Consider the following 24,810-nt stretch of genomic DNA (forward strand, 5'->3'; position numbering starts at 1 on the left):
AGCGCCGGTGTACGCGATGACGAATACCGGAACGAAGGAACGATTGAAACAATGGAATACTACAGGCTACAGCTTAACCACGTGTTGAAAATGAATATAGCAATTTCCTTCATTTATTGATGTATAAAAAGTTACCTCTAGTTCTATACTGCCGGCAGTAAGATTATCAAGTTAGTATTCGCATTTCTTCAATATTTATGCAAGCCAGTTTGTCAGCACTTTTACTGCAAATCAACTTGCTAGTGTTATGCAACAAATATAAAAAAGTCATGAGTAGAGAGTTGTTTCATCACCTTTTAGTGTACTCGGGTTGACTAGGGTTGATAGGGGTATATATGCTGATCTTATATTTTTTTTGTAAAATTCTGAATGGACAAATCATAACAATATATTGATTTTGATTTATATATTAATATATCAGAGTTGGATATACTATTATTATCAAAAGTTTAATCATTCAAAGTTAAAAGATGATATCAGCAGTACTACTTAAACCTAAAATTTAATTTTTTTTCGTTTGTAATATTAATGACTTAACAATTTTTTTTTATTTTTGAATGTCTTTCTCATGTAGTCCATTAACAACTGGATATTTTTCTGGATTCTTAAAATCTGTTACATTTATGGCTACCAGCTAATCACACTTCTTTGATAGATGCTTGCTATGGATTCCGATGGAGGTTCTGCATTAACCAGTGCCCAAAAAGATGCATTGATGGATAAAGTTAAACAAGAGATCATGATAGCTAACTTCCAAGAGCTCTTACAAGTAAGTTTTAATTTCATTTTTATGGAAAATATTTTCATCAATAAATGAATACAAAAATATTAATTTGAAATTATTTCAGAAAATGACTGAAAAATGTTTCAAACAGTGTATTAACAAACCAGGAACAAGTCTTGATAATTCAGAACAAGTAAGTTTTTGAAATGACTTTCAAAATATAGTAAAATGTCAAACTTGATAAAAAAATATTTAAAAAATACAACCAATAATTGATATTTTGACTTGTACATTATAGAAGTGCCTAGCAATGTGTATGGATAGATATTTAGATGCTTATAACACAGTGTCAAGAGCATACAGTACTAGAATACAACAAGAACACCATCAATAGGATGAATAAATAGTTGTGATAATATTACTTTTTGTACGTGTACAATGGATTCATCTGGAACATATTGTTTAATTGTTAAGAATTTATGTTATTTCAAATAAGAATGACTTGAACTGCGTTGAAAAAAATTAATTTCATTAATATTTATCAATTAAATACATGAGCATTTTATTATAATCTATTATATGTATAATAGTCTTGTAAATAAATTGTTTTAATTGAAAATACTTTTAAAATGTATTTCTAAAAATTTTTTACACGTTCATTTAAAGTAACAAGAATTCAAGACAATATTAATATTTTATTTTCTTATTTTACAATAGTCTGCAAAAAGAATTGCTACAATAAATATTTCAGGTAATCATAGTTATCAAATTTGATATTAATATATAAAACTAATAATCTGCTTGGTGATTGTATAAAAGTTTAGTTTCAAATAATATTTTTATAATTGTATTTTGGTAAAAAAATTCATTCATCAGTAGAAGCATGAGAAAAGTTTTTCGTATAAAATTGGTACACTGATACACAAATGTATTTCTTCTTAATCTAAGACATCCTAGCGTGGGAAACATCCTTTGTGAACAAGAGAAGTATTGGACTACCTGACACGTGCGTTTCAAAAGTTATTATTCGCTTCTGCAATATATTCTTGACATAAACCTCTTAGAATAATCCTGTAGTTAACCAGAGGAAGCTCTGATTATTTAACTTATGATCTTAATGTTGGTCCTGAACTATCAAAGCGAATGCGACAAAATTAAAAAAAAAATTGAATCTCTCTGCTGTACGGAAAAGCTCCATGCTTTATCTATTGAGCTACCTTGGTTTTCAGATAAAAAAATTGTATATTGATGCTAATCACACCATTATAATATATATAATGCAAGTTTGAAAATTTTTTGTTAATTTTATACTTCTTTTCGTATATTCCCATTGTTATATATCTATTATTTTATACACTTTTCTTCTCTATAATATGCTTCGAATTACATTTATTAAAAAATGTTTTATTACAGACAAAATATTGTGTATATCAATTTTTATAAGCCAAGAAATGTTTGCACGTATGTACAAATCTTGATCAACTTTTATAAAAGTAATAGTTTTATAAAATATATATAGATACAATATGTAACAAAATATATTTTATCTACGTTTTTTCTTGAAATTACTAATTACTGGTGGTGTAGTAACATATAGTCTAATATTTTAAAATAACAATGTTAATATTTTTTGTATATCAAATTGTATTTACAAATTAATTTACAAATTCTTTTCAAGCCAAAAGCAACTGTGACTATTACAATGATCAATAAATGCAATGACGTCATATAGGTAAGCTAAAATATTTTTATATTATTAAAAAAATAATTAAAATAATTACGTAATATTCTAAATTAGAAAAAGTACACAAATGATTTAAAAATAAAAAAATAAAATGCATAAAACGTTATCAATAAAAGCTTAGATGCAATTGCTTTTTTACAATTGATAACATGGCATCTAAGTGAATTTTAAATAATTAAATATTAGTTTATAAAATATAGCTACGATGAAAATTAATTATAGATGCCTTTTTTTCTTTAAAATAAGATATACTATAACTATTCAAAATGCTATAAATATTGTACACATACAATCAAATGCACAATTTTTATTTCATTAGAAAATCTTATTTCAAGTAAAAGTAGTTACAAAAGAAAGTTAATTGAATGTTTGGTAAACATATGATTATAATCTTTCTTTTAAGTGATTATAAACATATGAAAATATCTCTCACACTTTACTATGGCATGTGATTGTGTGCTTCAAGTGTATAGATTCATATTTACTGTTTTCTTTTCAAATATAGAATATTCTTTTTAGTTATACCAATTCTGCTAATCTGAAAAAATTATTAAGGCTTGATCTGTCACACTCAACAAATCATATCTTTCTGTAAATGTATTATTGAGTTTTTCACTCTACGGTTCTATTATATTTTTATTTACTTGTTCATTCCCAATTAGTCGGTAAATTTATCAAATATATCCGATATTTTCAAGCTGAAAGAAAACAAGAAATATTTAATATTAATAAAATTAAGTTGTTATCTTTGAAAAACATTTTATTCAATCTTCAAACTTACTTGAAATTTCTTCATCTATTTCCTCGCTTTCATTTTCAGTATGTGTATTTTCTGTTTCATAGTCATTTTTATTTTTATCTTGTATGAAACTTTCAGTAATTTTTTGAACTTTTGAAGGACTTTGTTCGCTAGCACTACCAGATGTAGATGATGGAAAATCATCTTCATATTGAGAAACTCCTTGAGCTATAAATTAAATAAGTTAATTTTTTAAATATATTTCTGAATTGGAATTTGGTAAATTATTTTAATTATAATTAATCACCTATATCCATCAGTTGTTTTAAATCATTCATGTTAGCTTTTTTATCACTCAGTGGTGGTAAATCACTTAATACTGAATTATTGGTAGACAAAATGGGAGGTAAATTCCCTAATAGTAGATCATTTTTTTTAGTTTCAGTGATTTTATCTTTGATGCCACCAACAACAATTTCATCAAAATAGACTGTTTTTTCACTATTATTTAGTAACTGTGTTTGTTTTATATTTTTTTCATTAACATTTTGAACTCCAGTAAGATTCTTTCTGTTTTTCTTTGATTCTGTATAGAGAAATGAATCTGGTTTAACAGTAATCACTTTTTCTAATTTTGGAGACAAGTCTATTCTATTAGTATCATTAATAGATTTTTCTGAAGAACTACTGTTTTCCTGTACAATTTGGGAACTAACATCATCTTTATCAGTTTCAGATTTTGATGATTCGTTGACTATACTATTTATTCTCTCATTATTCAATGAAAGATCATTTTGGATTTCTTGTGATTTTGTTACGGTTACATTAGTAGGTACATGTGAACTAGAATTTGATTCATTTTCTATTGTTTCTGACAGTTCCGCAGAATTAGTTTCAGAGTCTTTTTGTAATACCTTTGGAACACTGACATTAAAAGTGGCATTAGCAATATTATCTGAAGTATCGTTAGTTTTGTCTAATCTAATACTGCTTGAGTCATTCTATGAAATGAAATTATTATATAAAACACAAATTATCAAATAAATAAGAGAGTTTTAACAAAAAAATGATTACCTTCAGTATATTAATTAAGGCACCATTTATAGTATTTTTTAAAAGTTCACCAAGCAATGGCTCTTTTGTATTAATTCCTAATGCCTCGCTAAGTTTCTTCCTACCTGCATAGTTATATTCTTTTCCAAAATAAGTTTCAGGATCATATACTGATATTGTGTAATCAAGTCCAAAATATTCTAGGAACTCTCGTACTAGTGAAAATAATAATTTGCCTTCAAAACTTGCCAGGTACTGTTTTACTGTTTTGTTTAAAAATTGCTCAGGATTCTGAAATTAGTAAAAAACATTAATTTTTTTTTAAGTTTCGTGATATTCTATTTCAGTTGATAAATTACAATTAGTAAAATGAAAGGAAAAGTTCGTGGAATGATAGATTTCAGATACAAAAAAAATAATAAAATTTTAAGTGACTCACCAGAACAGATTCCTGTTCTTCTAAAGTAAGAAATACACTGGCCCGTAACTCAGCCTGAATAATAACATAGAAATCTTTAATAATTGAGAATGATATTTTGTAATTTTAAACATTAAAAATCCGATTATTTATGCTACGACTTAACCTACAATATCGTAAACGTGCCACTGAAACAATGTATACGTACCCGCACTTTTGCAAGGATTCCATTATTTTCAAGAGTTTGCACCACCAGATCTCTTAATTCAGTATCCTCTTCCATAGATATATTACCGTCTATCATTTTGAAAATAATAAAATGCACAATTGAATGTTTAAAGAAGGTAAATATTTACAATCCTCATCATTTCATTGCTCTACCGCGCGCGTATATATACATCTTATAGTATCTATATACGTATCGTATACTTGCAAGTTTGCAACTGTACGTATATTCAGAAGTATTCAATGTGTATAGGTATAGATGTATAATGTTCTTTCTTAGGCATACAGGTTGAATTAGTAACGGCAATTTTTTCGGAAAGTAAATATGAAAATATTTGATAGGGTAGGGAGAGCGCGGGCGCGCGCGGTTTAACATGGTAAAGGAACAGATCCTTCTTTGCATGTTATGTCAATAGTTGATATCACATATACTTGATTGTTATGTTATTTTTCTCCATCAAATTTATGCGCGCATAATTTTTTTGACTATTATTTACGCTATGTGTCTAATCAACGTAGCTCTGAAATAAAAAATGAGCCACACACCTGCCAATGATAGTTTTAAATGTATTTCGACTCCAGGGACACGAATTTCGGGTTGGTAGGTTTCGTATTTTCGGGAAAATAGCTTAAAATTGCGAAAAACTGTAAATTTCAGTTTTTTGCGATTCTCTCGAAAACTATAAGAAATGTTAAGAAAAGTTTTAAATAAATGTTCGTGTCCCTGGAGTCGAAATACATTTAAAACTATCATTGGCAGGTGTGTGGCTCATTTTTTATTTCAAAGCTACGTAGACTGCACAGTGCACACGCCGAATTTCTTCCCGGCCGCAGACTTCCCGTTGCATACATGTGTGAAGGAGCCTGAACATAATCTATATACTATATAGATTGGGTCGGGTACTTCTCTAATACAGGTCCTCGCCACATATGCGCATATGCGCGCGTACGAGGGCGTACAAACGCGTACAAATCGCTAAAAATTTTGATAGTGTCAACAACAGAAAGTTACTACTATTCCTCGCATGCCCCGAACGAACACACTTACTCCCGGAACAAACGTATCATAACGCCATGGAGACTGTATACAGTCTCCATGCATAACGCTATATTATTGAAGGTTATGGTACGTTTGTTCCGGGAGTAAGTGTGTTCGTTTGGGGCATGCGAGGAATAGTTATACCTATGGGACCGGGGGGCCTATTCTGAAAAAAAATTTTGTGGTAAATCAGTTTGTCACTTCAGTTTACCATAGAATTAATCACTTTAGATGTGATAAATGCTTATGACATGTGCTAAAATTTTTTTTCAGAATAGGCCCCCGGGGCCTTAGCGAGTTGTATGTATGTATGTACATACATATACGTTGTAAATTGATTTTATCGATCGATATATAAGTTATAAATTAGAAAGAGTGCAAAATTAATATTGATTTATTGACGATTTTTATATTCATTGAAAACTAAAAATGTTATGGATATTGTTGAAAATTGTTTTTCTTTATTTCAAGTTTTCACAAGAAATTATCCGAATAACTATGAAATTTCAAATTAATTTGTTTTTACCAACAAAGATATAATTTATATATATATCTTCATGCAAACAATGGAGCTTTCAAAATTTTTCTAAAAAATATTCTTTTTTAAATAAAGAAAATTAATCATTATTTTAAATAATCTATGACAATGTTTATACACACACACACTTAGAACACACATGTTTTTGTCTATATATATAATATTACTGTTTTTTGCAATTATGAATTGTATCTTTAATAATTAAAGTACCATTGTATTTTACTTCATCACCATACATAATATTATTAAAGTATAATTTAAAATCTTAGATATACTCTTTTTCATAGCTAGTTATTATTCAAATATTCTGATATGATAATAGCATAACAAACATTCTTGAGCAAAAAGAAGAAGTTCCAATATTCAGCAATTTTATCTATTATTCAATCTTGCTCATGAATATGGTTTTAAAAAAAATCGCAAATAAATTTGGCAGGTTCATTTTTCACGCTCTTAATTAATCTTTTGAAAAGTGCTCCAATTGATTAATGCATATTATTTAAGTATGAAATAACATACTCAAATAATATGAAAAGTAAGATTTAACTTGCTACTTGTGCATAAAATGCTTTAATTTATTTAAATTAAAAAGTTATCAAAATCAAAGTTAGAATAGCACCAAAATTCATTAGCAAGATTATTTTTGTGTCCAGGTTTAAAATTACATTTTTTGACACCAAGTAGTTTTCTTGCTAATTCATCCATAATAGATCCTAAAACAATAATGTGAATTATTGCAAATATTCTTGTTTATGTTAATTTTTCTAAACAATTTAATAAAATTCAGATAAACCTGTGCACAACACAATATTATTTTTCGCTAACAGTCTTATACTGATGGCAGTTTTTGTTAGACATTCCTCTGATAGAAAAGGTGGATCACAGATAACAAGATCAAACGTTCTGTATGAATCTTTTAGTATATCTTGTGGACAATTGTAGTCATAAAAAATAAAATCAGAGCCAAAAACTGCAAATCTCTTGTCAAATTCAAAAAGATTCACTGCAAAAAAATTGTATACAATTGTATTTATAAATAAATAAAATAATAATATTGACTGTAACAATTACCTTTACGTTTTCCTGCTATCTGTACTAACTCTTTATACAGTGTAGGACATGAAATTAAAGCAATTTTGGCATTTTCATCTGTACACTGTATAGCTCCTTTTGTTATTTTTGTTACAGTCTTATGATCGTACCAAAATTGGCTTAGTTGCTAATTGATAACAAAAAATTAAGATTCAATGATACAATTTAAAACAATTTAGATTGATAATTATTGTTTGTTTTTAACAAATACCCAGTCTTCCTCAATATCGATGTCACAGCTTATATTTTCATTTTGTTCCAAAGCAGTTTGAAAAATTTTTTTTCGATCTTCTCTTTCTTGATAAAATTCATTCAAGGCAGCCAAGGTATCTGGATTAAGTTGCAGCACTTCGTCATCGGAGTCACTCATAATTATACTTTTCAAATTTCAATTGTCAATTTTTTAATTCTAATATATTTATAAGTTCTCAACATATTTTGTTAATTACCTATTCGAGTCATAGTCACCGGTCACGAAGTCTATATCCTATAAATTAACTTCAAAAAACACGTGTTGATGTATCAACACTATCATCATCAATGTGATAAATTATAGACACATACGTACGACGACAATAATGTGAATCTACTACTACAGTCAAAAGGTCACATAGAAAACCATGGAGACTATATACTATATATAGTCTCCATGCAGAAAACGCAAAGAGTAGAACGTGATACACCGCGAATTGGTCTGACTCTGACCGTCTGACGGCCTTAGAACCGAACCAGCGAACGAATCGGATTTTCTTTTACTTACGAAAGAATGGCAGCCACGTAAGTAGCCCTGAAATTTATCATCAAATCTTCTAACATCAGGGTTTTTATAAAAAATAAAATGTTCAAAATAATCCAAACACCTTCTCTTGATATTGATCTCGAATTAACATTATGTAGTTTCTTTAAAAATCACTATAATGTATCATAATACCATTGCAATGTGACGGATTATAACCTTAAAGCTTGGGTATATTTTTGTATTACAATGGGGTTACAGTTGTTTAAACATGTGACTAGTTTTTTTAAACAATAGTTGTCAACAATTCAATTAAAATGTAATCGATTAAATAAAAAACTCTGAGTACGTAAATTTTCGTTAACTAAAAAGTGTCAACGGGTTAAAGTAATAAATTAGTAAGCTTAATTATTTAAACATTAATAATAAAATTTTTTTTCTGTTTACAGCAAGAAAGAAGCTGCACCTAAGGTGGAGGCGGGCAAGAAGCTGCCCGCTGTACCAGAATCAGTACTCAAGAGGAGGAAGCGTCGTGAGGTTGCTAAAGCAGCTCGCGTGCAGAGCCTCTTCAAGGTTTGTAAAATCAGTACACACTCGTGAACATTTGAAAGAGGATTACAACAGTGATAGTGAATAAATTATCGATTTATTACAGCGGAAAGCTGATTTTAAGACCAAGAGGAAAGAGATCTTTAAGCGTGCTGAACAGTATGTTAAAGAGTATAGAATAAAGGAACGTGATGAGATCAGGCTATTCAGACAAGCCAAGAAACAGGGAAATTACTACATTCCTGGAGAAGCAAAGCTTGCTTTTGTTATGAGAATCCGGGGGTAAGTTTGATTATTTATTTTTTCTAGACAGCTTTGTTAATATTGTCTTTTGGTTTCCTTATGAATATATTCTTATTTCAGTGTTAATCAAGTTGCTCCTAAGGTTCGTAAAGTCCTGCAACTGTTTCGTTTAAGACAAATTAATAATGGTGTGTTCATCAAGTTGAATAAGGCCACCATCAATATGCTTCGTATCATTGAGCCTTATGTTACATGGGGTTACCCCAATCTTAAGTCAGTTAGAGAACTGGTCTATAAAAGAGGTTTTGCCAAGGTCAATAGGCAAAGGGTTCCCATAACAAGCAACTCCATCATTGAGAAGGCTTTAGGTAATAATCTTTTTAATTTCAAGTGATTGACATTTTCTGACGATTCCATTGACATATGATATCTGCTTTCATATGTCATTCCATGTCGTCAAAAATCAGAAAAATGTTTCAATTTTCATATGAGCAAATGAAATGCTTATGCTTGAGGAACATTTGAACATTTTTATAATAACAAAAACATTGATTATTTATATCTTAGCAATGAATCTGTATTTAATGTCTGCTCTTGTTTATCTTACAGGTAATAAGGATATAATATGTACTGAAGATTTGATTCATGAAATTTTCACCGTTGGACCCAAGTTCAAGTATGCCAGCAACTTCTTATGGCCATTCAAGGTTAGTATTATATATTCTAACTAATATTAATTTAATATTAATTTAATATTTAAAGTTGATATTATATATTATATATTCAAGTACTCATATTGAAAAATATTTTCTGCAACCAACATAGGCATAGTGGTTGAAAGAACTATGTTTCAATCACTTCTCACTATGTTGAAGAGTAATATGAGTTGTACATTATTACTTTAATAAGATTATATTGCTTTTAGAGAAAGTATGACTCGCACAATCTTTGTAACAAACTAAGAAACGCTGTAGTTTTAACTATAGTGCAATATTAATATAATAAATTCAAAGTTGGGTTATAATTAATTTCAAATTTAATTGCAGCTCAACACACCAACCGGAGGATGGAGAAAAAAGACTAACCACTATGTAGAAGGAGGAGACTTTGGTAACCGAGAAGATAAAATAAATGAACTTCTGAGACGCATGGTTTAAGTTAATTAATGTGCTTTCATACAAATAAAAGTACATTTATAAAAAAAGCATTGCTTTTATTTTTTTATCTATTATTCTCTGTGCTATATAAATAATATTTACATGTTTTTATTAAATTATGTTATTGAATTGACAGCTTTTAAAATTTTTTCTTTAATTTAATTATATTTAGTAGATAATTTTCATATTTTTAAGAAGATTGAAATAGTAAAGTATTAATAAATTGACTAACAAATGAGTAATTAAGTAATTAACACTAATTACTTAATAAAATTTAATGTCAATTTTTACTATCTAAAAATATAATAAACTTTTTATTTATACTTAAATTACTATATTCGTAATCTAATTTAAAGGATTTAGATTTCAGACATTTATTTATTTAGCTTATTCGATTTATATTAACAATTTTTACATTGTTATTGAATTCGGGATTTTCGACGTAAGAGCCATCGGATTTCAGACGTACACGGAGGTGTAAAAATAAATTAATTATTTGACATCAATTCATAAAATACAAATAAATGTTGCACATGGTCTTTTCAGAGTAAGCACAAATCTTCGGTAAAATAATAACAAATAATTTGTTTTTTAACCTCAGTATTCGTCCAATATCCAATGTCTAATTGCTCTTATGTAGAAAGTCTTTTGAAGTTGGCCCTCCCATTTTCAAAATGATTAATAGCGAAAAATGGAAAAGGGCATTAATCGTCCTATTTGTTTCTGATATCAGTTCTAATTTTCTTTTTTTATTACTTAATCGGAAATATGTGAAAATTCCTATTTTCTAATCACCTAGTGAATGGCTATTATCTTGATGATTTGTTGTTAAATTTTTGGGAGGAAGGTCTCACAATGAAAATTATCATTTCCTTCATCATTTCCTCATTTATTTTTTCAATAAATTGCATAAATTTTAAACAAAATAAATAACAATTTTCAACGTCTGAAATGGTGGGAAAACGAACTCATCAGTCCATATTTTGCCGTTCCATTCTGACTCATGGTCAACGATATGAAATTATTTGCTATTAAATGTTTTTAAATTAAGACGTCATTTCGTCAGCGCTATGTCAGCAAACATGAACAAAGTTAGTTCCATTAAATATTATTGATACGACAATTATTAGGCCCCAGTCCCATAGGTATGTATGGATGCGAACAGATACGGACGCGAATCGCAACTGTAGTAACATCACTAAAAATATCTAGTTCGATTATTTAGTACCAACACTACCGGTAGTGAGTAAAAGTGACTGTTGTTTAAAACTGTAGCGCCGAACGTACCACATTTAATGTTCAAATGTCAGGTCTACAATTTACTTTTCAAATTTTCATGAATATTGTTTATTGATGAGTATGCTAATGTAAAAAAAGTTTTTGGGATGATTAATACTTATCATTTATATATATTTTCTTCTTCTCATATATTCAAGTACTTCCATAAAATTAAGGCCTAATTCCACTAATTGTAGTTGAAAGTCTATCAATTTTCTATCATTTGCCATCTTATAGACTGCAATAATGTATAAAGGTTAAATAGGCGTTCATTAAATGTGGTACGTTCGGCGCTACAGTTTTAAACAACAGTCACTTTTACTCACTACCGGTAGTGTTGGTACTAAATAATCGAACTAGATATTTTTAGTGATGTTATTACTAGAGTTGCGATTCGCGTCCGTATCCGTCCGCATCCGTACGTAAGGGTTTGTCTCCATAGGGCCTGCCTGAGTCCGTCTGAGCCGGCCGAGATTTTTTATGGGCACGCCATCTCTATAATTTCGTATCCAATGGCGAGTTTCATAGCGAATGGCTGCGTTTACATAAACGAGCCCGATCGGACGCAGCCAATACGAGAAACGCCATGAACACGAAATTATAGAGATGGCGTGCCCATAAAAAATCTCGGCCGGCTCGGACGGACTCAGGCAGGCCCTATGGAGACAGACCCTTAAAAGAAAACGACTATGCGTCGTTGACACGAAGCTTCGTCAGAAATGAAACGGAAAAATATGGACTGAGCTCATTTTCCCGTCATTCGAAACATCGAAAATTGTTATAAATTTTTTATTTAAAATCCATGCAATATATTGAAAAAGTGAATGAAAGGGAAGGGGGAAAGTGACAAAGGAAATAATAATTTTTATTTTGAGATCTTTCCCGCAAAAATGCAACAACAAATCAGAGATAAAAGCCATTCACTAAGTGATTGGAAATAGGAATTTTCACTTATTTCCTAGTAAGTAATCGAAAAAGGAAAATTAGCACTGATATCAGGAATAAATAAGGCAATCAATGCCGTTTTTTCTTTTTCACTACCAATTTCCCTTGAAAATGGGGGGGCCAACTTCGCAGTCCTATACAGCGTGTGCCTACAATCTACATACATCGTACGCGTATCGAAAGTTACAGAATTCCACTTTAGTAATATATCGAATTGCTTTACAATTTATTATGTGCGCGTGTGTGTATGTGCGTGTGGGTGTGCGTTGTGTGTGTGTGTATTATAACACAGATTTCTATCAGATGTTTTTTGATTTCAGCTGTTCAAGCAAACTTTTAAAAAATGAAATGTGAAAAAGTAACTCTTACCAAAAGAAGTAGAAGAACACCTACACAATCTGCTCTGTCCAAAGAAATAATGGTAGAAACTGCAAAAGATTATTTCGATATAATTAATAATAGTGAGAATGAAATAGAAAGGACAGGTGGCTTACAAGACCACGAAGAAACCGTTTTAAACAATTTCACAACGAATAATCAAAAAGCTAATGAAATATCAGAGAGCAGTTCTACTGACATGTTAAATGCAGATAGCCAAGTGGGAAATGGTATAATTTTTTTAAAACTAATTACATACTATACGCTCATCTGTGACTATGGTTTAATCAATATCAAATTAATTTGTTGTTTTAGAGGAAAGTAGCTCAAAAATATATACTGAAGAACTTTATGATAAAAAACAAAGACGTTCCAAATCTATGTCTTCATATATAAACATAGAAGATTGTTCAAACAATAAACAAAATGATGAAAATATAATTTTACCACAAGATAATGTGGATAACACATCAGAATGCAGACCCATTAATACACCAAAAACTGAAAAAGTGTCTTCATTTAAAAAAGGTAGAAAAGGAAGGCGTCTAAAATTCACCTTATCAAAAGATCATATAACCAGAGAAAACAATGGAAAAGATGAATCTGGATATGATGTTTCAAAAAAAATTTCACTAAAAGATAGTATCCTACCAAACCATATTATTACATCAGCTGAAATTCATGAACATCAGGAAAATGTAAGGACATCTGAAGTTTTAGATGAAAAATCAACATGCAATCCTGTTGAGTTCTCAGAAGCTGATCAAAAAGCAGAAAATTGTAATGTAGAATCTTTATATTTTCAAATTTAATTAAGTATTTGTTTCTTATAATATTTTTATTTTAGTTTCTGCACAAAACAGTTTGAAAATAAAAAGTCAATCTGTCAAGATAGGAAAAAGAGAAAAGCACCCAAAATCTTCTCGAATAGACATTAATAATAAAGAAACTGAAGTGGTTGAAAGTGATAGTATTGCATCTATTCTTAAACATAATTTTGATTTACAAGAAGATAATATTACACAAATCGAAGGTAAATTTTAGATATCTTTAATTTTGTATTTAATAAAGGAAATTATTTTCTTCCAAAAATTCATGTATTTAGTAGTACCTTTATAGTAAATTAATATATTATTCGTTATATTTCAGAAACTAGTAAAAGCAGTTCTGCTGAAAATCCTATTCATTCTAAGATAGAAATTGATACATTCATTGGAGATGATAATGTTATTCACGATAGTGGTTTGGAAACCAGAGGTATTGATGAAAAAACAAACAAAAACTCAGCAAAAAGCATACCTAAATCATTAAATATCCAAATAGGGCCTTGTGAGAGTAATAATGAAAAAAAAAAGCAACAATGTAAAAGATCTAAGATTAAATATAATGTCATGGACAATGGTGATGAACTAAAATATATAGGTAATTTACAGTATATCACTTAAAATAATTAACCAAATATAACTGTTATATTTATGTTTAAATATCATATATACTGGGTGTATTGAAATTTTTAAAATAAAATTTTAAGTTGATATTAATTAATAAATACGAGCTTGGTACAAACCGTAAAATTCTTAGTTGGATGACATCTGTAGTTTTAGTTATACATGTTAACACTGTGATGAACTAATTTTGTATACAATTTAATAGACAATTGTTTCCTCGATTATTGATTCAATTTTTAAATAAACTTATAATAAAATTATAAAATATAATTTTGATGTAGGCAAAGACTCAAGCATTACCAGTATACGAAAGAGTGGAAGGCGACAAAAGTCGAATGTAAATTACTGTGTTCCTGATGAAGACGTTGATTTTTATGATAGTGAAAGACGAGTTACAAAGGATTCTATTGAAAATGCTCCGAAAAAAAGAAGAGGCCGGCCTAGCAAAAAGACACTGCTGATGAAACTTAATGCTTCTACTGAAGAAAATCTTGAACCACAAGAATCGATAAAAAACGATACCACTTTAGATGATACCGGTAATCATAATATTATTTAATAAAATACGTTTAGTATCAATAGTATAAATAGTTTTAAAATATAAATTAAACTTTCGATTACAGTCAATAATCTTAATGCGGCAACTACTGATATAAGTAATATACCAACTAGGGAAAGAAGAGCTGCAAATAGTAATAATATTGATGAAGATATATTTGACACAGAGTCAAAGTCAGTCAAGCAAGAAGAATCATTTGACATTCCAGATCAGTCGCAAGTAAAAACTTTATCAGATGCAACGGGTGATATTAACGATTTTGAAGACAGTCTCGTTAGTGGTAAATATGAAGAAGAAGACGTTTTTGAAGGTTCATTAATTATTGTAACACAATTACGCATTATCTGTACTGGAAAGTAGATTCTTATCTCGTGTGAGGTTTATACTCGAGCGAGCGAATCAAGGGTGGAAAGGCATGAGACGAGAATTAACTTTCCCGCACTATTTTCATTTGCACCAAAACTAATTCTAAAACTTATTCTAATTTTAAAACTAGAGCCTAAATCTCGTCGTGGTAGAAAACGAAAGGACAGTTTCAATGTGCACGCGACAAAAAGGAGAGGTCGACCATCAGTACAAAAGGAAGAGAGCAATGATGATGATTACACTCCACATCATTCATACGTATCTCGCTCAACAAAAGTTAAAGAAAAATGCAAGGAAACACCTGTAAGATTTTATTGCTTATTAGCTTAAATTTATTTGGTTTTATTTGTTGTTATTTTTCGTAGGGTAAGAAAATTGTCAAGTGTGGAAAATGTGGGAAAGAAGTACCGAAAAATCAATGGTACAGTCACAATTTATATTCGCACAATGATATGGGTTGGCTTGACGGAACAGAAAAGCCAGTAAGTTAATTCATCGACTTATCACAAACGAATTTTATCGAATCACGTGACAAAGTGTTCAGTGATAAAATCTGTTTTCAGGATTTTGACAGTGATCCAAAACTTCTTATGAGGGTTTTAACCCTCGCGCATAAAAAGAAACACAAAAAAGGCCTTACATGTGAAGAATGTCGTGAAGTCAAAAAAAGTGTCGTTGGATTCATATCGCACATGAGGTTCTGCGGAAAAACTGATGAAGTTCGTATAATGTTTATATGTTTGCATATTTTATCGATCTCCTTATTAATAAACATTAATTGCAATACCATTTGTAGGAAATTGCATCACTTTTAGTCACTTGCGATCAATGTGGATCAAAGTTTAAACCTTCATCGATGGAATATCATGAAAGACAACACCGTCTAGAAATCGAAGGGAAAAAGAAAAGAGAAAAAGAAATGATGGAAACAATTATTGACATATCAGAGCCACGTTCGAAAAGAAAAGCTGCTGAAAAGTAAATATTAGAAATTTAGAAATTCAAAAATTCGTTCCGTTATGTCGTAATTTGATAAATATTGCAATAACGTTAAAGAAATAAATAATTATTTTCTAATATTACAGAGCTGTCTCTAAAATATCTGAATTCACGGCCTTAGTCAAAGATGATGATGGACGTTCAGTAGCGAAAAAATTGAAATTAAGTTCGCCTCACATCGTGAGTAATATAACATTTGTTAAAACAATATACTGAAGAAATGGCGTTCCGTAAATTTTTGTTACAGAAAAAGTTTATACAAAAACCTCTTGCAACAAAAAAGATATCGAGTGTATTGATAACTAAGTGGAAAAGAGAATTAGACAACAATCAAGATGCATCTTGTACTCAATTAGGATGCCAGTTTACTTGTAAATCAATGGACGAAATCCGGAAACATTACTCATTGTGCAATTTTACAGCTACGGAGGTACATTTCTATACTTTATTCTCATATCAATTCATGATAAAATCCATTACTATCTTAATTTATTTTTAAAGAATTACGTATGTAAAGTTTGCCGATTCCAAACTTTACTTGAAGATGAAATCATTAAGCATGCTGCCGAAAAACATACACCTGAAGATTTAGATATAAACGCAGCAATGTCCGACGCAGACGCGTCTGATAGTGAAGATTACAGTGATCTTGATGAGGATAGTAGCAATAAAAGCCAAGGCTTAGTAAAAAAATTCTTTTATAAAGAATCTTCCGACGTAGGTAAGTACTTTTAAAGAATATCATTAATAATGACTTAATATAATATGGCATGTTATAAAATTTTCAATAACCTTTTTAGAGAACAAGATGTTTAAATTTATATTCAACAACGGTGCTTGTCATACAGTACTCAACAAAACATTTCTTACTGGATTTCAATGGACTTTGGAGTTGTAAGAAGTTTTCATTTTTATTTGTTTTCCGAGTGAAAATAAACACTAATAATTCATTTACTTTTACAGTGAAAGGAAACATTTTAAATTTAGTATATTTAATGATTTTATGCCAAATGTTTTCACGTTGATGAAAGAAAAAGATGCCAAAAGTTATCTACCTGAATTAGATTCATCATTACCTGTAAGATTTATAAAGAAGAACGGTGATTTAAATGATTCCGAGTGGAAAAATTGGTCAAGATTCGAATCAGATTGCGTAGATGGTGAATTTTAAATAAATTATAAGTTGCGTGGTCCAAAATTCGTAAAATAAGTAACATAAAATTATTGAATTGCAGATTGTCCAACATTTTTTGTTGGTGGACCCATTTGGGCAATGGCTTGGGCACCAACTCCAAATTATCTAGCTATTTCTGATAATCTCTCACAATATCTGGCTATTAGTACTCATCCTACAATGGATATTGAATATTCTGTCGGAAAATCTTATTCAGGAAAAAATATAATCCAAATTTGGAATGTAGGAAAATTAAATAACAATAGGTACTAATCAGTCATTTCACGTTTACATAAAGCTGGTGAAAATAACTTCTATTTCATAATTTAACAGGAATGCAAGCGAAAGAGATCCCGAATTGTCATACGCAATCAGTCATGACGGAGGCACAGTTTGGAGTCTAGAGTGGTGTCCATCTGGATGTTACCAGCATAAAGATTTTCCAGATTTGAAGAATAAAAACGATTCGAATAGATTAGGTCTATTAGCAGCAGGTTGCTCTGATGGTTGTATACGCATATATTCGCTTGTTTTCCCACAAGATCTTCACTACACGCCAAATGAAAATCAGTAAGTTTCGATGAACTAATATTTACGTCTGTAAATCAAATGAATAGAGAGATATTATATGATTTAATTTTACTATTTATAGATGTCCAATTTACAAGACGGAACCTGTTATGCAATTGATTGTTAGTTCGGATATGTATGAAAATAATGAACAAAATTGGCAAGTTATGAAGTTGAGTTGGTCTAGAGAATCTAATCATAAGTAACTATCAATTTTATATTATTATTCATTGTTTCCTGTATCACGATAAACTCATAAAATAAATGTCATACTGTTTATAGCGTTATTGTTGCCGGGCTGTCGAATGGTTACGTAGCCTTCTGGGATTTAACAACCGAATCTCCCATGCTAAAATACAAAGTTAATAATACGACATTTCTTCGGCCTTATAGACAATTTTTTGCTCATCATCATGCGGTTACAAGTACGTATATTACGCCCAAATGAGCAAGTTCAAAAATAGTGTACTTATTAAAAAATCTGCTATTATTTAGTGGTAGCGTTAGTTTCACAAGATAACAAACGATATCTAGCAACCGCAAGTCTTGATAAATTGTATAAATTTTGGGATCTAGAAGATATTAGCAAACCTAAAAATACTTACAAAAAAAGCTACGTGACAGATGGAGCTTGGTTCAATAATTGGTGCTGTGCGATTATTGTGCACGATAATGCTCTTTGGTACGCATTTACATTGTTCTTTAACTTGATAAATTATCTGAACTAATAATATTAACTTAACAAATGTTCATTAAACATATAGCAGTTCGGGTAATAATTCAGCTGTCTGTCTTCCACTTCGGAATTATACCTACAAATATTATAACATCTTGCCGTCAAACTCAACGGTCTATGTATGTTACTATCTGATAATATATTCACAACTCGACAGTTAGATAATATTTATATAAAATATAAATGCTTAACAGGGACTAAGTATATCTGACTTTGGCAACAGCGTTGCAACGGGTAATGTTGCCGGCGAATTACTAGCGCTATTCCCTCATCAACTAGTCTACATACGTGATATGGAGAAGACGATACCTCCTAAACGTAGCCAAAGCGTAAGTTTCATTCATAAATTATTGATATACAAGTTATTCTGTAAATTTAAACTTTTTTAATAATAAAATATGTATTCGTGAAGATTGTATCAACGATTAAACTTGTCGATTTTAAAATAGAAGAAGTTATTAACACGGTAAAAAAAGGCAAAAAAGGGAAGAATGAATCCTATAGTGATCCTACGCAATATATGCCATCGACGTATAAAGATTCTAAAGATCGATTTGGTATAATGTTCAATAATAAAATCGACGTAAGTAATGAAAACTGAAATTGCAAGTAATTGTAACTTCTTATCCGTATTTAGACTATATAAATATAACGTTCGTTTTAGCCGCTGCAAAGTCGTTCAAAAAAAGTGCAAAAGTACAAAAAAAAACCAACGTTGACTTGCGAACATCTGGAGCAAACTCCCATTGAACAGTATCCTCTAAAATCTATCAATAAGGTTTGTCTGTTTAAACATGGATGTAAATAATAAAAACATGGAAATTGCAACAAATTAAAAAATACGCTTATCACAGGTTGCATGGAATCCAAATGCTTCCAGTTTTCTATGGCTCGCCGTAGGCTACCAAAGTGGGTTCGTACGACTTATTTCATTCAGATCCGTGGCATCGACTGCAGAATGGAATAAATTGCTTCAATCACATACAAATATATTAAAGGCCCAAATGGCCCAGTCGGCAGCTGAAGATTCGTGTTAATTTAGTTTGATAAATTTTGAAGTACAAAAAATTATTTTATTTTTAGTCATGATATTAAGTATTGAGTTTGGATAAGTTGTAAATTGATTTAAATCATTCATTTTTCATATTCATAGAAAAGTTTTTATAAGCCGAAACAATGTTTGCTTGCGAGTGGAAATTTGATGAAATCCATTAGTTATGGTTTTTAAGTTAAATTTATGTTATGCCAATACTTAATGACTAAATTTAAGTTAACATTTAAGTTCAAACATAAGAAAGTAATGCAATCTTTATTTTCTATTGTAAAAAGTGTACAAAGTGTAATTTATTATAATAAGTATTAGCTAGTTGTACTAGATGATTCACTGGATAGTAACGCTTGCTATAGTTTTTAATTACATTAAGCATCAAAGTGCGAGAATTCAAATTTAAATAAATAAGAATGTATAGTATATACATTGATATCGTAGAAAGGCATAATTGCCACGTGTGTTCGGTATTCTTAGAAGATGAGAGGGGAATGGGCGCGCCTTTGCACGTGTTCTCCATGACACTATAGCTTGACTTTCAAATGCGAGAAAGATATACTACAGTTTATGCGGTGTTCAGAGGATACATTATCATATGGCGTACGCAGTTTCCTCTCGACGGAAGTCACTTTATCTCTCTCGATTCCCGCAGAATAGACGCTTTTAGTTTTTTAGTTTCAGTTTCGAAGCATCCGATACTAGTTCAATACTTTCTCTATGATCATTGATTGTCGAATAAATATTGTAGTTTTTTGCTAACACGCCGACTACAATTATACAGCGTTTTTACTTGTCATTTTAGTAACTGATATAAACAAAACTTCGTACAAAATAAATACGAATTTATACTATTAAGATAAAAAGATTTTGCACAATGATAATTTTGAATCCTATGAAATGGAAAACGAGAACACTAGCCTATGGTGGTCTGGGTTTATTTGTATTTTACCTATTTTTCATTCACAAGTGGAATCACCAATTCGTTTATCAAGCAACAGTGAAAAATGCCAATCCTAAACATGTCTGGGAATTTGTTGCTGATTTCAGCAATATGATGAAACTCAATCCTACTTTGTAAGTATTTTAAGACCATTAAGTCACTTTTTTCAACGTCAAAATTGTCAAATTGAATACTATTTTGTTTAAATTTATATTGTAAATAACTTGGAATTATTTTCGCGTGATCTGCAGAGAAGAATTTAATGTGATTGACGAATCTGGTAATTATGATCACTGGAAATACTCAGTGCAATATACAGAACATCTTAGTCACCTTCCTTACATAAAAAACATTGCTCATGGACATTTTTCAATAAAACCAAAAGCAAAGGGATACGCTATTGAATCCATACATCACACGTGTTTTTTCATAGGAATGAGTTGTTGTAAATAATTATTCTTATTCTTAAGCAATAATATATAATGTACAAATTATCTAATAATCATCATTTTTTCAGTAACTTCAGATTCAGAATTCATATTTGAACCATTAGGAAAGGACACCAAATGTATAGAAAAAATACAATATCAGTGTCCTTTAGTGTTTTCAAGTTTCTGTCGTCGAGAAGTTCTATATCAAAGACAAGAAATTATGAAAAATTTACAGAATCATTTTTCGACGTCTCGCCGTTGAAATTTTTGCATTTTGAGTGATTAATGGGTCTGACATACTCAATAGCGAGAAGTACTAGCTTATACCTACCTGTGACTAAATCGTTTCTGCAATTACTTGCAATGAAAACTAATAATTTTTTATAAATCCTTTTATTCTGTGTACTGATAAGAATCGAAAAAAGATTGAATAATTTTAAGACAAGGCATTTATAAACTTATTCAGTATATTTTTTACAATACTTGGTATTTGTTAAATGAATTTCGATATAATTAATTTGATTATTACTTTTACATGTTTTCATTTTATAAATAAATGAAAATTGCTTCATTACTCATTCCTTTTTCATTTTACAATGACAATGTCATATGAATTGAATTAGGTAAAAACAATTGTAAATGTAATAAATAAACAAATTCTTCCCAAAGTACATCCAACGTTTAATTTTAACGATTTTATTTAATTAATTATATTTATAGGATACGTAAATACTTTCCTACATGACTAATTCCAAATATGCATAACTTAATTATGGGTCACGTATTTGTACAACTACCCTAGTTTATTATTATTACTATTATTTTATTTTATTTTATTGCGATTTGTATAATTACCCGATCGTAAAATCCTATATGGGATCCCATATATAAGATACCGTGCAGGATTTTGACGACCGGGAGGTTTTCAAATAAGTTATAATTAATACCTAAAAGCTCATATATAGGTATATAATCGATGTAAAGTCATAGTATAATATAGTTTAGTATTTTAAGCCAAACCGTAAATTATTTTTATATCATATATAGTATATATAAGGAGAATAGAATTTCTAAAATTATATGTAATGAGAATGCAAAGACAATTATGTGGAAAAACAGCAGTATAAAAAAGTTAATTTACCAAGTAAAAAATATTTACAAAATTTTTGGTTAATGGTCGTTAAACAATTCGTATCTCTAAAATTTAAATTGTTCCAATTTTTCATTAAAGTTCGTTTCAGTCGATATAACGTACTGATATTATGTATAAGTTCAAGAAATATTTAAAAATTACGTAAAATCAGTCCGTAAAAACTCGTAAATCTATTGGAATGAATATTTTTAAAAATGATAATTTTTTTTCTTAAGGTCCCGTAAAGTAAGAAAATTAATTACGGTAATCATAAAAAAGAAAATATATAAGCAGTTATATACGAATACCGAACTTAAATGAAAATGTCCATTATCCATATATGACCGCATGTTGCACGTAACACATATACATATACCTGGCGAAGGGAAAACTTGACCTATATCGAGTTATGCAGCACTCAACAAATTATAATTAATTGAGCTATACATAACATAATACTTAGAATATTCATGGCGACTGTAAGTTTTTCTTTCAAATAAAGTTAATCACATGAATAAAAATTGAATAAAAAAATTTACTAGAAAATTTATACAATAATTTTGTTCAATTACAGCTTTATCGTAGAATATGAACAAAAATACAATAATATATATTTTTATTAATAATGACAAAACGGATAGCTTAATTTGAGAAAATTGACAATTTTGAATTAATTTTTATTAGTATTTGAAAATTTTGCTTTTAATTATAATGAGTAAGAAATGTTTTAAATAAATAATAAAATAAATAAATAATAAAATAAAAAATAAACGAATAATCTGGTGCAGGCGCACAGACGCGTATATATAATACTCGTATTTGGACAATGTAAATGTTCCACATATGTATGATCGTAATGTGTTCGCGGCAGTTGTTGGAGCTAAAACGCTTGAGTATATTGCTGTGAGACTGACTGATTGGAAAAGACGCGCTTTTAAAAAGTTCCTCCATTATTTTGAAGCATTTTTGACAAGAAAGTTTTATTTTATTCACAATACAAATCATGTCTAACAAATTCGATGCGTAAGTCATCTCATATGTTTGTTATTTACTATGCAATGTGTTTAGTTTAAGGTTAAGTTGGGAAGCATATTTTTTGAAAAATATGTTGTAATTTGAAATTTATGAACAACAACAAATAAATTCAACTAGAACATCAATTTTTCAATACTGTACAGTAAGGTCAGTCTTGTTTTGTCAATAAACGTTGTGCTTGCCTTTAGGCTCAAGACAAGTGATGAAAGTGGTGATGAAGAATCTCAAGCTAAAAATAATCAAAAAACAGATAAGGAAGATTTGGTAACATTTTTTACAACGTTGATATTTAAAGCTGAAAAAGGGGATTAAATTTGCGAATTTCTCTTTTATTGTAGGTTGCTCCAGATATCAGTCCAAATGAGCATAAACTTCAGTATGCTTATGCTTTGTGGTACAGCAGAAGAAATCCAGGCAAACAGAGTAACATTCAAAGCTATGATCAGAATTTAAAGTTAGTTGGGCGGTTTGCTAGTGTTGAACAATTTTGGGGTCTTTATAGTCATTTAACTAGACCCTCAGAATTAACTACTCATACAGATTTTCATCTATTTAAAATTGGTATCAAACCTATGTGGGAGGTAGTGAACTTTTAAATTGTGCTATATTATTTTATCAATGAATTTTATGTATTGAATTGATATTCTGTTTGTAGGATGAAGCCAATCAGCGAGGTGGGAAGTGGATAGTTCGTTTACGCAAAGGTTTAGTATCTCGATGTTGGGAAAACTTAATTCTTGCCATGTTAGGAGAACAATTTATGGTGGGTGAGGAGATATGTGGTGCAGTTGTTTCCATAAGATTTCAAGTTAGTATTATTTCTACTTTATCAACTGCACCATTCACATCAGTTTCATGTAATACTAACAGCTTTTGTTTAAATACTCAAAATAAATTTTTATTTTCAGGAAGATATTATTTGTGTTTGGAATAAAACAGCATCGGATGTTGGAACTACAGCTCGAATCAGAGATACATTGAGGCGTGTACTACATCTTCCTCCATCTGCTACAATGGAATATAAGACACACAATGATAGTTTAAAAAATGTTACAAGATCGTGAAATTTACAACCTGCTTGACGGTGAGAGACTTCAAAAGTTGATATTCAATCATCAAATAATTTATTATCTTCTTGTTAAATTGCTTCTAAATTTTTATTTCAGAAGGGTAAAAGATAAAAAAACCAATTTTACTTCTTGAAGCTAAGTGCTCAAAACGTACTTATTACTTTGACATTTTCTGCAAAAGTATAAAACCATTAAGGCAGATTTATAATTCACAAATGATACATTTATTATGTTTAAACCTTCAAGACACAATAATCATGTGTGAATGTACAGCTTGTTTCAATGCCATGAAGCCTTGCATTGAATTTTTGACATTTTGTAAATAATGCTGTAAATAACTAATATAGAAATAAAATATAGGCAAATAATTTAATTCTTTTTATCACATAAATTGAAATTTTTTTTCATAAGTTGATAATTTTTAATAAAAATATTTCAAATAGA

The 24,810-nt window shown here is 29.6% G+C and overlaps 7 protein-coding genes across 10 annotated transcripts; 5 read left to right on the forward strand and 2 right to left on the reverse strand.

The window, feature by feature from the left end:
• Window positions 1–36: 36 nt before the first annotated feature.
• On the forward strand, window positions 37–1,324 carry LOC131670568 (mitochondrial import inner membrane translocase subunit Tim13-A). 4 transcript variants are annotated; one of them, XM_058946271.1, is made up of 4 exons: window positions 37–170; window positions 656–769; window positions 849–917; window positions 1,023–1,324. In XM_058946271.1, exons 2-4 carry the CDS (start codon window positions 656–658, stop codon window positions 1,116–1,118), a joined length of 279 nt encoding a protein of 92 aa, XP_058802254.1. In that variant the 5' UTR covers window positions 37–170; the 3' UTR covers window positions 1,119–1,324. The 4 variants fall into 4 exon arrangements, with proteins under 4 accessions (XP_058802254.1, XP_058802255.1, XP_058802256.1 ...); XM_058946272.1 differs by having other exon boundaries at window positions 101–170; window positions 575–769; XM_058946273.1 differs by lacking the exon at window positions 37–170 and adding an exon at window positions 183–329 and having other exon boundaries at window positions 575–769.
• Window positions 1,325–2,604: 1,280 nt separating this feature from the next.
• Window positions 2,605–5,096, reverse strand: LOC131670592 (centrosomal protein 43-like). The gene is made up of 6 exons (XM_058946308.1): window positions 4,887–5,096; window positions 4,700–4,753; window positions 4,282–4,551; window positions 3,515–4,208; window positions 3,250–3,435; window positions 2,605–3,166 (listed from the first exon to the last, which is right to left on the reverse strand). The coding sequence occupies exons 1-6, from the start codon at window positions 4,980–4,982 to the stop codon at window positions 3,162–3,164; spliced, it is 1,305 nt and encodes a 434-aa protein (XP_058802291.1). The 5' UTR covers window positions 4,983–5,096; the 3' UTR covers window positions 2,605–3,161.
• A 1,513-nt stretch (window positions 5,097–6,609) lies between these two features.
• LOC131670593 (EEF1A lysine methyltransferase 1) lies at window positions 6,610–8,157 on the reverse strand. The gene is made up of 5 exons (XM_058946309.1): window positions 8,022–8,157; window positions 7,784–7,949; window positions 7,552–7,699; window positions 7,274–7,483; window positions 6,610–7,193 (listed from the first exon to the last, which is right to left on the reverse strand). Exons 2-5 carry the CDS (start codon window positions 7,940–7,942, stop codon window positions 7,060–7,062), a joined length of 651 nt encoding a protein of 216 aa, XP_058802292.1. The 5' UTR covers window positions 7,943–7,949; window positions 8,022–8,157; the 3' UTR covers window positions 6,610–7,059.
• A 70-nt stretch (window positions 8,158–8,227) lies between these two features.
• On the forward strand, window positions 8,228–10,304 carry LOC131670596 (large ribosomal subunit protein uL30). Its single transcript, XM_058946312.1, has 6 exons — window positions 8,228–8,349; window positions 8,758–8,881; window positions 8,964–9,139; window positions 9,221–9,468; window positions 9,710–9,807; window positions 10,147–10,304. Exons 1-6 carry the CDS (start codon window positions 8,339–8,341, stop codon window positions 10,255–10,257), a joined length of 768 nt encoding a protein of 255 aa, XP_058802295.1. The 5' UTR covers window positions 8,228–8,338; the 3' UTR covers window positions 10,258–10,304.
• Window positions 10,305–12,775: 2,471 nt separating this feature from the next.
• LOC131670594 (uncharacterized) lies at window positions 12,776–20,609 on the forward strand. Its single transcript, XM_058946310.1, has 25 exons — window positions 12,776–13,088; window positions 13,174–13,638; window positions 13,706–13,891; window positions 14,008–14,280; window positions 14,588–14,845; window positions 14,930–15,175; window positions 15,362–15,534; window positions 15,597–15,713; window positions 15,795–15,950; window positions 16,028–16,209; window positions 16,317–16,410; window positions 16,478–16,660; window positions 16,732–16,951; window positions 17,031–17,124; window positions 17,194–17,390; window positions 17,466–17,670; window positions 17,738–17,974; window positions 18,057–18,176; window positions 18,257–18,399; window positions 18,470–18,656; window positions 18,739–18,829; window positions 18,905–19,039; window positions 19,123–19,293; window positions 19,375–19,488; window positions 19,565–20,609. The coding sequence occupies exons 1-25, from the start codon at window positions 12,824–12,826 to the stop codon at window positions 19,745–19,747; spliced, it is 4,695 nt and encodes a 1,564-aa protein (XP_058802293.1). The 5' UTR covers window positions 12,776–12,823; the 3' UTR covers window positions 19,748–20,609.
• Window position 20,610: 1 nt separating this feature from the next.
• On the forward strand, window positions 20,611–21,478 carry LOC131670595 (uncharacterized). Its single transcript, XM_058946311.1, has 3 exons — window positions 20,611–20,832; window positions 20,950–21,143; window positions 21,216–21,478. Exons 1-3 carry the CDS (start codon window positions 20,633–20,635, stop codon window positions 21,389–21,391), a joined length of 570 nt encoding a protein of 189 aa, XP_058802294.1. The 5' UTR covers window positions 20,611–20,632; the 3' UTR covers window positions 21,392–21,478.
• A 1,649-nt stretch (window positions 21,479–23,127) lies between these two features.
• Window positions 23,128–24,725, forward strand: LOC131670590 (eukaryotic translation initiation factor 4E type 2). Its single transcript, XM_058946306.1, has 6 exons — window positions 23,128–23,284; window positions 23,485–23,560; window positions 23,635–23,877; window positions 23,952–24,104; window positions 24,205–24,380; window positions 24,463–24,725. Exons 1-5 carry the CDS (start codon window positions 23,265–23,267, stop codon window positions 24,358–24,360), a joined length of 648 nt encoding a protein of 215 aa, XP_058802289.1. The 5' UTR covers window positions 23,128–23,264; the 3' UTR covers window positions 24,361–24,380; window positions 24,463–24,725.
• Window positions 24,726–24,810: the final 85 nt, after the last annotated feature.

Source organism: Phymastichus coffea, unplaced genomic scaffold (genome assembly GCF_024137745.1).
Source record: "Phymastichus coffea isolate CEN01 unplaced genomic scaffold, Cenicafe_Pcof_1.1 PCOF00112, whole genome shotgun sequence".
NCBI lineage: Eukaryota > Metazoa > Arthropoda > Insecta > Hymenoptera > Eulophidae > Phymastichus > Phymastichus coffea.